This window comes from Trichosporon asahii, assembly GCF_000293215.1.
Source record: "Trichosporon asahii var. asahii CBS 2479 unplaced genomic scaffold scaffold00008, whole genome shotgun sequence".
In the NCBI taxonomy this organism is placed as follows: Eukaryota; Fungi; Basidiomycota; class Tremellomycetes; order Trichosporonales; family Trichosporonaceae; genus Trichosporon; species Trichosporon asahii.
This window is the reverse complement of record NW_014040916.1, coordinates 295,009-306,638: the sequence shown is the minus strand read 5'-3', so window position 1 is coordinate 306,638 and position 11,630 is coordinate 295,009. Positions and strand designations below refer to the sequence as shown.

Here is an 11,630-nt window from a genome sequence, read left to right as displayed (position 1 = left end):
ACGGGGGGCGGCGACTGCAGCGACACGCTGGGGCGCGAGGCGCGCGAGAACGAGCCGCGGCCGCCGCGGGGGCCAGTCATGGAGACGTCGCGGCCCATCGGCATCGAGAATGTGTTGCCGTCAAGAACAACCGAGTGGTTGTTGATAACGACACGGTGAACGGCACCGAGGACGCCCTGGCCAGCGAGGGGCGACCAGTCGTCGCTGTCGGCCTCGAAGAGCGAGGGGCGGTTGACCTCAACCTCGACGTAGGTCTGGGGCTGCTCGGTCAGGTCGAAAATGTTGCGGGGGTTCTCGCTGAGACGGGTCGAAATGTCGTCGAGGGTCAGGCGGCCCTGCGCGACCGCGGTCAGCAGCAGAGGAAGCGACTCCTCGACACCGCTGCGGGCCGAGACCTTCTTGCCGAGGGCCTGGCCAAGCTCGTAGGGCAGAACACCGACAGAGAAGACGTCAATGTTGGCGAGGTTGTCCCACAGCGCCTGCTGGTCTTCCTGGGTGGGAAGAACCTTGGCGGCCTCGGGGTAGTCGTGTTGCGAGTAGAACAGGGCGTAGATCGCAACGTCGCAAGTAACAGCGAGACCCTTCTCCTTGGCGAGCGAGATCAGGGTAATGTCGTCGCGGGTGGAGACAGAGGCAATGTGAATGTTGCGGTTGTTCAGGCTCGCGAGCAGGAGAATCGACGCGAGGTCGGTGCCGCGGGCGTCAGTCACGATGGGCTTGTCCTGGGGCCAAGCGGCAAAGTGCTGGGCGACAGAGGCAACCTTGTTGACGGTGCTGAGGTTGTTGAACGGGATGAAGAGCGCCTTGGCACCGGCGGCAATGGCGTCGCCGAGACGCGAGGCATTGTCCTCGGTGGCAGCGACCGAGAAGAAGTAGTCGCAGTGGGCGGCGCCAGACGCGTTCTGCTGCGCCTTTTGCAGCGAAATCTCGTCCTCGACGGTCGACTTGAGGCCCTGGGGAACCATCTGGATGATGGTGAAGCCACCCTTGATAGCGGCCTGGGTCGCCTCGCTAAAGTCGTCCGAGTTGGGCTCGGCGGCGCCGGGAACAAACGACTGGACGGAAACGAGGCCAGGGAAGGTAAAGGTCTCGTGCGAGGTCTTGTAGTCGACGCTGGAAATGTCAAACGCAGGCTTGCGGATGATGGCCTCGATGAAGAGCTTGGCGCACTTGACGTTGGTGATGAGGGGAACGGCAAAGTCGACGGCCATACGACGCGAGCGGTAGCCCTTGGAGATGTACGAGGCCGGGCGGCGGTAGCGGTTCTTGGACGGCAGGTTGATGTACAGGTCAATGACATTGTTGGCGAGGTGCTGCGACAGCGAGTACTCGGCCTTCTGGGGGTCGCTCTCGTCGTCCTCGCCGAGCGCCTCGAGGTACTTGACGGGGATGCCGTGCTCCTGGATAAAGTCGGCGGTACCGGCGGTCGCGAAGAGGTTGTAGCCCATGCGGTGCAGCTTGTGCACCGAAGGGAGCATCTCGAGCTTCTCCTTGAAGGAACCGATCGAGAGCAGCACATTCTTCTTGGGCGGGCGAATGCCAGTCGAGATGAGCGCCTTCAGGTAGGCGTCGTAGCGGTCCTTGCCGAAGCAGGCGACCTCTCCGGTCGAGGCCATCTCGACACCGAGAATGGGGTCGGCACCAGACAGACGCGAGAAGGAGAACTGCGGGACCTTGACACCGACATAGTTGGGAGGCATCTTGACGTCGGGGTAGGGCGTGACGGGGAGGCCGAGCATGACCTTGGTCGCAATCTCAATGGCGTCGACGCCCGTGACCTTGGACACGAAGGGGAACGAACGAGCGGCACGAAGGTTGCACTCGATGACCTTGATCTCGTTGTTCTTGGCGATGAACTGAATGTTGTACGGACCAGTGACGTTGAGGGCCTGGCCAATCTTCTGGGTCGCGACCTCAATCTTGCGGATCGTCTCGGGGTCGAGGTCCTGCGGGGGCAGGACGAGCGTGGCGTCACCAGAGTGGACACCAGCGTTCTCGACGTGCTCCGAGATATAGTGCATGACCATCTTGCCGTCCTTGGCAACGGCGTCCATCTCAATCTCCTTGGCGTCCTCAATGTACTTGGAGATGACGACGGGGTGGTCGCGCGAGACCTCGGCAGCCTGGCCGAGGTACGACTGGAGGTCGTCCTCGGAGAAGACGACGTTCATCGCGGCACCGGAGAGAACGTACGACGGACGGACAAGCACGGGGTAGCCGACATTGTCGCAGAACGACTTGGCCTCGGAGAACGAGGTCAGCTCCTTCCAGAGCGGCTGGTCGACGTCAATCTTGTCGAGCATACGCGAAAACTTGTAGCGGTTCTCGGCATTGTCAATCATCTCGGGCGAGGTACCGAAAATCTTGACGTTCTGGCGGTGGAGCGCGAGCGCAATGTTATTCGGGGTCTGGCCACCCATGGACAGGACGACACCGGCCGAGTGCTCGAGATCGTAAATGTCGAGCACAGTCTCGAGCGAAATGTTCTCAAAGTAGAGCTTGTCGGCCTCGTCATAGTCGGTCGACACGGTCTCGGGGTTGTAGTTGATCATGACCGTCTTGAAGCCGTTCTCGCGGATCGTGCGGATCGCGCGGACGGCGCACCAGTCGAACTCGACCGAGGATCCAATGCGGTACACACCGGAACCAAGGACCATGACACCGTTGTCGTTAAAGTCGACATCGTGCTCGGAAGCGTTGTACGTCGTGTACAGGTAGTTGGTGAACGCCGGGAACTCGGCGGCGACCGTGTCAATCTGCTTGACAAACGGCATCATGCCGGCCTCGAGACGGAGGCCGCGGACGGCGAGCTCGGTCGAGTTGATGGCAGACGCAATCTGGCGGTCCGAGAAGCCGAGCTGCTTCGCGTTACGGAGGAGCTCGCGGGGGATCGTCGAGGCGTTGTACTTGGAGAGAACGCCCTCAGTCTTGGAGAGACGCTCGAGGCGGCGCAGGAACCAGGGGTCAATGTTGGACAGCTGGTTAATCTTGTCGACCGAGTAGCCGCGCTTCAGGGCGGTCGCAATGGCGAACAGGCGCTTGTCGGTCGGGTTGGCGAGCTCGTGGTCGACGTCGTCAATCTCAATGTTCTCGCCAAAGCCGCCCCAGCTGTCGTCGATGCAGCGGATGGCCTTTTGGATCGTCTCCTCAAAGGTACGGCCGATAGCCATGACCTCTCCGACCGACTTCATCGAGGACGAGAGGGCGGTCGAGACGCGGTTGAACTTTTTCAGATCCCAGCGGGGAATCTTGACGACGCAGTAGTCAAGCGAGGGCTCGAAACAGGCAGTCGTCTTCTTCGTGACCGAGTTGCGAATCTCGTTGAGGGGAATGTTCAGACCGAGCTTGGCGGCGATAAACGCGAGCGGGTAGCCGGTCGCCTTGGACGCGAGGGCGGACGAACGCGAGAGACGCGCGTTGACCTCGATGATGCAGTACTCCTTGGAGAAGGGGTTCAGGGCGTACTGAATGTTGCACTCTCCGACGACGCCGAGGTGGCGAATGACATTGACGGCCGTGGTGCGGAGCATGTTGTAGTCGGCGTCGGACAGGGTCTGCGACGGCGCAACGACGATCGAGTCACCGGTGTGGATACCGAGCGGGTCAAAGTTCTCCATGTTACACACGGTGATACAGTTGTCCATGCAGTCGCGGACAACCTCGTACTCGACCTCCTTCCAGCCCTTCATCGACCTCTCGACGAGGACCTGGGGCGAGGTGGCGAATGCCTTGTTGCAGAGCTCGACAAGCTCCTCCTCGTTCGTGGCGAAACCAGAGCCGAGACCGCCGAGGGCGTAGGCGGCACGGACGATGAGCGGGTAGCCGATGCGGTTGGCGGCGTCGATCGCCTCCTGGAGGTTGTTGGCCGACGACGAGTCGGCGCACTTTTCGCCAATCTCCTCCATGGCCTTGGCGAACAGGTCACGGTCCTCGGTCGTGATGACCGTGTCGATGGGGGTACCGAGAACCTTGACGCCGAGAGACTCAAACTCGTCCTTGAGCTGGATACCGACGTTGAGCGCAGTCTGTCCACCAAACGTGCAGTAGATGCCGTCGGGCTTCTCGTGCTTGATGACCTTGCGCACAAACTCGGGCGTGACGGGGAGGAAGTAGACCTTGTCGGCGAGACCCTTGGAGGTCTGGATCGTCGCAATGTTGGGGTTGATCAGGATCGTGTAGATGCCCTCCTCCTTGAGCGCCTTGATGGCCTGGGAACCAGAGTAGTCAAACTCGCCGGCCTGGCCGATGGAGAGACCACCAGAGCCGAGAACGAGGACCTTGTTGACGTTGACCTTGGGGAGGCGCTTGCGGTGAACCGAGAGCTCACCGCCGGGCATGTCGATCGAGACGAGACGGCCCTCGGCGGCGGTAGCGACAATGCTGTTGATAAAGACATCAAAGAGGAACTCGGTGTCGCGGGGTCCAGGGGCGGACTCGGGGTGGAACTGGACGGAGAAGAAGGGCTTGCCGTTCTTGCCGGTCCAGATACCCTCGTTGGAGCCATCGTTGGCGTTGGTGAACAGGGGCTCCCAGCCGTCCTGCAGGGTGCTGACGTCGACCTCGTAACCGTGGTTCTGCGAGGTGATGTAGCAGCGGCCCGAGGTCGCGCACGTGCAGGGAATGTTCATGCCACGGTTGCCGTACTTCATCTTGCGGGTCTGGGCACCAGAGGCAAGGGCGATCAGCTGGTGGCCGAGACAGATACCGAAAATGGGGACCTTGGAGGTCTGGAGCGCGACCTTGATGTTCTCAATGGTGGCGGTCGCCATGGACGGGTCGCCGGGACCGTTCGAGATGAACAGACCGTCGTAGGTGCCGGCCTCCTTGTTAAAGTCATAGTCCCAGGGGACGACCTTGACCTCGACACCGCGCTTGCGGAAGCAACGGATCTGGTTCCACTTCATGCCGACGTCCACGGCGAGCACGCGGATAGTCTTGCCCGTCTTGGGGTTCAGGACGGGCTCGACGCCAGTCAGGGCCGTGTACACGGTGGGCTGCTTCGTGGACACCTTGGCGACGAGGTTGACCTTGTTCGGGTCCGCAAACGGAATCGTCTCAAAGTTGGCGCTCCAGTCGTTGGAGCCCGAGAGGAGGCCAGAGACCTTGTTCAGGACGCCCTCCTTGCGAACGAGGACGCGGCCCAGAGTGGAACCGCCCTCACGGAGGCGCTTCGTGAGCATGCGGGTGTCGACACCCCACATGGCGGGGACGCCCTGCTCCTTGAGCCACTCGCCGAGGCTAGACTTGGCCAGGTGGTGCGAGAAGCTGGGGTGGTAGTTGGCAATGATGAGGGCGGCGACGTGAACCTTGGACGCCTCAAACTCGAGGGGAAGCTTGTCGAGGAGCGCAGCGGCAGCATCGTGCTGCTCGCGCTCGGGAACTCCATAGTTGCCGACCAGAGGGTACGTCAGGATGAGAATCTGAGACTCATAGGACGGGTCGGTAAGGGACTCGGGGTAGCCAACCATACCTGTTCTCGTCAGCCACAGGAAAACATCGGTGAGCAGATGTCGGTGACTAACCGGTCTGGAAAACACATTCGCCGGAAACGCTCTTGTGGGCACCGAACGAGTGACCCGAGAGGGCAAGACCATCAGCGAGCTCGAGGACCATGTCGCCCTCGCCCATGGCGTCGTTCCAGTCGGTCTCGCCGGCCATAAAGTCGACGCCCTTGCCGGACGCAGGGGGGTACAGCGAGCCGAGGGGCAGCTTGGGGCTAGGGACCTGGACGGTCGTCTTGCGGGCGAGGAGGCCGGAGCCACCGGTCGGCTTGGTCTCGTCGTGCGAAGAAGAGACCATCTTGGTGGATGTCTAACGTCGAAAGCGACGACAACAGAGGAAGGCTTGAAAAGGAAGGGTTACGGAATTTTTTTGCGGTTGAATTGAGGGTCGCTGTGGAGCGATTTTTGGGAAAAAGGGAGCCTGTCCGTGCTGTTGGGTCAGTTAGCACTGCTTCTAGCGAGCACCGAAGCGACGATAGTAGCTAGTTGCATTGCAGAGAGAGGAGAGGAGAGAGGAGAAGAAAGAAGAGAAGAAACGAAAGCAACAACGATGCCGAGTACAGTCGCGAGTCACCGATCCAAACTTTTTTTCATCTGATTCCGTCGACATCTCACCCGGCTTTCTTCCGCGTAGGCGCTTGGCGGGTGGCGTTGAAGCAGGCGTCCAGGCCATGGTCCGAGGGGCGAAAAATTATTATCAGTAGTCGCATTGCATATCCCTGCGTGCGCAGGCCAATCGCCGCGTGCGCAGCCCTAGACTCGTCTGCATGACGCAAGCTGGTCGACTCTGGAATTTCACCGATGGTGCACGCGAGAACGCCTTTGAGCGGCCCAACTTTTGCTCAATATCCGCTGCAGCCCTGTCTCGACCAGTCTTCTGGCCAACCGCGGCCCGCCTCGACCCCCGATAACGCGCGCTAAGCGCGACAGTCCATGCGGCCATGCGGCGTCTTTGCTGCAATCGACTCACCCTCGCACCTTTTTCCGGCTATCGAGATCAGCCGACTCACGTGACATGCCGTTGGCCGCTTGGTTAGTCACCCCTCGCGAGGAGAGTCGGTCCTCGTAACCATGAAAGTTTGCTCTTGATGCATGATGATCGAGACAGCCAGGCACGCGTCGGAAGGCATTCAGGTGGTCCTCGTGCAGTACGAGCGCAGTCCGTCCGAAGCTGGAGGCAAAGTCATCTGGCCATGTGCTCTGGAGCACCAGCGTGCCAGGTGATCAGTCAATCACAGCTTTGAGCTCTTGTAGTCACTCGGCATGCACCCGGATTCCCAATCTCGTGTGGCGTCCCAAGTTCCGATCCAGACTGTCGGAAGCTGCGTCCGCTCGGACTCAAGTTCTTCCAGCGATGCGTCTAGGCCGATCCGCCCAATATAGCCCCGCCAACCCTTAGTTATTCCGGGCTTCTTCCGATCAACCGACTCCTCATCTGTTGTGGACGACTGTGTACTGCCGCGAACAGTTCACTCGCCGCGTTGACGCTAGGCGCATTGGAGCGGTAGTCGGTCGCTCCGGGCGCTGCTCGTTGTAGCAATCCTAGATGTGGAAGGTGGTATCCCACAGCCTCATTAAAGTGACATCGATCATTGGACCGGAACTGACGGAACTGCTTGCTACGTCTGCAGACTCTCCCCATTGCTTCTGCGTCAAGCACACTTTGACCTAAGCGCCTTCTTAATGAACCCATCCCTCTCACGCGCGACCCTTGTCTGAGCCTAATCGGGCGTTTGTTCGAGGCACATGTCTGTCTAGACGCCACCTAAGGCTGCTTCAGAGCTCATGTTATCATTCCAGCACCGAGGATTTCTTGAGGTTGCTTGTCCTCGCAGGGTTCATCGGGCTCCCCATTGCCGATCGCTCTGTCGTCTTCGACGATGTTCGCGTCGGCGCAACACTCCCCAGTCTAATTTGACCTTGTGTTTCTTACTCTGTTGGCAGGTCACTGTCCTCTGTTGCTGCCAAGAGGCCGAGATGCCCCATCGACTACCAGTGTCCCAAGTCAAATGTGCTAGAGCTGCACACCGACCGGCATCGAGTTCGACGTTGTCGCGCTACGCCCGCGCTCATCGCTCGCAAGACACGCTACTCAGCAAATTTTGTAGAGCTACATTTGATGTTTTCCATGCCCTTTATGTCGTAATCATCCGTCGAACTCCTAATCTCTGATCTCGGCGGGGTAATGGGCCGGCTGCCGCCACTCCGTATGATATTCGTCGCGAGTCGATCGCTGCCACTATATCGGGCTACCACCTCTCTTGGCGCAAGTATATGGGAACCGACACACTCGCGCCACGCTTGCCCGTTTCCATTCCGCCATAATCTCACGGTGCGCCGATTTTCGTTATCGCGCCGCCAAGCCCTTATTGACCTAGGCGGCCTCGCGCGTCTCGAGTCTCCAGCACCCTACCAGCATTAGGACATCCCTTCTAGCCCGAAAGCCAGGCGGGCTGAACTCTGCGCGCTTCGCTCTGCTTCGGGCTCCCGTCTCATGTCAGTGCGTTGCTGATTTCTACGTAGCTTTAGTTTGACTGCTCACATCCGTATTACAACCGTACAGTGCTCCCATCTCTGGGGCGGCTGACGCAGAACACCCCAATCATATCACAATGTTGCATGTCTATGTTACAACAGGTAGGGTGCGACCCACCTGGTCGTCTTCCATACGTTCGCTTCCAAGCCGTTCTGCTCGGGCCAGGGATGGCAGCGGATCTTGGGTGGCGCCTCTTTGATCCACTTGATGCGGCCATCGTAATTTGAGGGTGGTACGCCATCATGCCAGCCCAGGATCGCCTTTCGCCGCTTCAGTGCGAGTGCGGTGTCTACCGCAACCTTGTGCGAGTAGGCCAATTGGACTGCCGGGACGACCTCAACACGCCCCCACCCGTACTTCCAAAAGTCGGACGCGATCAGCGTGCACTCGCTCGCGGCACACTCGTCCACGTCTGTCCGTGAGCGGCGGAAGCGCACACCGAAAGGCGGCAAGAATGGTGTTGGCGACAATACGGCCATCGCATTCCAACTGCTAAACGCCTGGAAGGGCGTGAGAGTCTCAAAGGCGGCCCGGGACTTGGGAGAGCTGTCGAGGATCTCTTCCGACGGGGTCCACCACTCGCCGCGGATGGGGTAGAACAGGTCGCCCGAGTCAATCTAACGTCAGCAACATTCGAAACGTCAACTCACAGTCCTTGCAACCCAGACGTCGTAAAAGTGTGCCGGCTCGCGCGCCATCCAGTCCCAGGCGGTCGTGATACCGACCCCTGGGTTTCCCTGGCCATTCACAAAGTGCTGGTGCAGCAGCTCCAAAAAGTCGCTCGCCTGGATGAAGACGTCGTTGAAGAAGACGACAGCCGCGACATCGGTGCCGACTGTGCGCCGCTTGTGCTCGGGCGTGCTTGCGAGGTACTGCTTCGAGCTGTCTGCCCACAGCGGCTCCAGCGCCTGGTTCCTGAGCTTTGCGAGCTCTTCAATGCGGTTGACCTCGTTCCACTGCACCTTTGGTGCATTCGTGACAATGCTAACGGCCGAGTCTGGCACATTCAGGTGCCGCAAGAGCGGACGCAGCACTTCCTCCAGCACGACCGGCGTCAAGTCGTCGCTGGGACCTTCGAGAATCGAAAAGCTCGTGTGCTCCGGCCCAACAAAGTCGATGACAGTCGCAAGCGCGACGAGCAGATCTGGAAGCGATTCGCCAATGTTGCGCGTCAGGGTCGTGAACATGTATTTCGGTAGCGGCGTACGACCAAGAGCATTGGCCTGAATGCGGGCGGACCGGGTCAGGGAAGGCGTCTGCAAATGTCGATATCGTTCGAGCTGGGCGTCGGTGAGGGCTTGCGATGGGTACACTGCCGGGGGTACCGTCGCATTGTGCTTGTCGTAGACGGCAGTCAGGTTTGCCTGCAGTCCATCGAGCACGGCTTGCAGTCGGGGGCTCGCGACCGGCACCTGTTCGGCCCGCGATGCAGTGGAAGGTAACAGTCCTACCCACTGTGATCGCGGGACGAGGTACAGGTACCAGCCTGCGATCACCGCCGACGCTAGCAGCAATAGGACAGGACGTGGCCACCGCACATGACCCAGAATCCTCATGAGTGTCGAGAGTGGTGAGTGAGCAAGTTGAAGGTTTCGGTGTCAGTGGCGCGGACTATGTAGGCTGTCCAGGGTGGAGGTGCGGCATCGGATCCGCGGCATGTGGTCGGCAACTACGACGCGCTCATCTCTTGGCGTCATCCACCATCCTTCACCAACAATGAGCGCAGAGGCCCCGGAGCGAGAGCCATGCTCCGGGACTTCGACCCCTGCAACGCCCCCGCGCGCTCGCTCGCCGTACCCTCTGGCGCTTACCCCGTCCAAGGCGACCGTTTCCGCCGCTAGCGCCATCGCTTCTCCTGGCGAGCCGTCCCCGCGATTACTCCCCAGCACACCCCCAACACCCGATGTGCGATCGAAAGGCAAGGGCAAAGAGCTACAAGCTCAAGACGAGGAAGCCGTAGGAAAGCTCTCCGTGTCCTCCGACGCAAGGAGTGAGCTGCGGCAACAGCTGCTTCGAGAAAAGTCGTGGCGCCCGAGCCCGGGGCGATCACGAGCAAGCTCCTCAGCCATCTCGGCCAAGGGTGAGCAGGGTTGCTTGAGCTAGTCTGACGTGCAGATGTCTCTGTTCTGTCGCCGGAAGATACCAAGACGTTCAGTCCACGACGCTACTATGTCCTCACGAACGCAGGCAAGCCTGTTTTCGCATTGTGAGAGTACGAGCGTTCTCAGCTGACCGCAGAAACCATGGCGAAGACGAGGATTCGCTCACAAATATGATGGGAGTAGCCCAAGCATTGATTTCGATCTTCCAAACGGAGGATGATGCCCCGCGAATGATCAAGCACGGCGACAGCAAGGTCGTCTTCAATATCAAGGAGAATCTCTACTTCTTTGCGGTTTCCGACTGGGGCGAGCCAGAGTACATCGTGAGTCGCACATGGTGAATTGCTCTGACCGCAGCTCCGCATGCACCTCGAGTATATGAATCTGCAGATTCTTAGCGTCGTGTCGGCGGCGCAACTGCAGCGCGCGTTCCAAAGGAGATCCAACTTTGACCCCTCAAGACTGTTGGAGGGCTCCGAGGGCTTTTTGAAGCACCTCGTCGGATCGTGCCAGGATAATCTCACGTTCATGACGTCGACTCTGGAAGTGCTGCGCATGCCGCCTGCATTGCGCGACACTGCAGCGGCAGCGCTCATGCCACCGTCCAAATTCAAGGTATGTCTCCCGCATCGCATGGCTGACAGCAGGACCTACTCTACGTGCTTCTCATTGCGGACGGCAAGATCGCGACGCTGCTGCGACCACGTCGCCACGCCATTCACCCCGCGGGTTTGTCCTCTTCGCCTGTTCGTGCTGACCGCAGACATGCACCTGTTAATCAACATGCTCCAGACGTCTTCGTCGCTGCGAACGATAGACACATGGCTGCCGGTCTGTCTGCCAAAGTTTAACACGGCCGGCTTTGTCCACGCCTACATCAGCTACGTGACCGACTCTGTCGGGCTAGTCTTCATTAGTGCCGACCGCAATGCGTTCGAGTCCCTGTCGCAATGGCGCGTCAGCGTCGAGGCGCAGCTTATCAAGGATGGTTCGCTGGAGAAGATTGAAGCCTGTGTCAAGCAGCACAGCTACGCGGTCGGTGAGTGTTACAGCTTTTCCCAGCTAACGCCAGGTGCGATTGGCGCCCCGGGTCTAAGGCATTTCGTGTACAAGTCGCGCGGCCTGATACAGTCGACGGCGCCGGAATGGGAGGAGCCATATGGGCCAGACTCTGCAGATCGCAAGCGACTCATCACGCTGTACCAACGGGCACAGGACGCGCTGTACGCCCGTTCCGGCCAGCAAACACCGCTAAAGCTCGTCTACCTTGCTACCAACAATGAAGCAGTCCTCGGGTGGCTGACGAAGCCCTTCGAACTTTACGTGGCCGTGTCGCCAAAGCTGTCCATGAGCGCTGTCGTAGGCGCCGCCAACCGGGTTGCCAAGTGGGTCGCGGCCGAGGAGTCGCGTCTCTTCCTCAAGGACGCTCCCGTGTTTTGAATGTCGCTGTAGAGTACATGTACGGTGACGTTAGATACAATAGAGTTGTGC

General features: G+C 59.8%; 2 protein-coding genes across 2 annotated transcripts; one reads left to right on the top strand and one right to left on the bottom strand.

Annotated features, from left to right (window-relative positions):
- Window positions 1–8,129: 8,129 nt before the first annotated feature.
- On the bottom strand, window positions 8,130–9,593 carry A1Q1_06707 (uncharacterized protein; the record flags this gene model as incomplete). Its single annotated transcript, XM_014327756.1, has 2 exons — window positions 8,130–8,654; window positions 8,706–9,593. The coding sequence occupies 2 exons, from the start codon at window positions 9,591–9,593 to the stop codon at window positions 8,130–8,132; spliced, it is 1,413 nt and encodes a 470-aa protein (XP_014183231.1).
- Window positions 9,594–9,753: 160 nt separating this feature from the next.
- On the top strand, window positions 9,754–11,579 carry A1Q1_06706 (protein-vacuolar targeting protein; the record flags this gene model as incomplete). The annotated part of the gene is made up of 4 exons (XM_014327755.1): window positions 9,754–10,117; window positions 10,323–10,462; window positions 10,530–10,754; window positions 10,986–11,579. The coding sequence occupies 4 exons, from the start codon at window positions 9,754–9,756 to the stop codon at window positions 11,577–11,579; spliced, it is 1,323 nt and encodes a 440-aa protein (XP_014183230.1).
- Window positions 11,580–11,630: the final 51 nt, after the last annotated feature.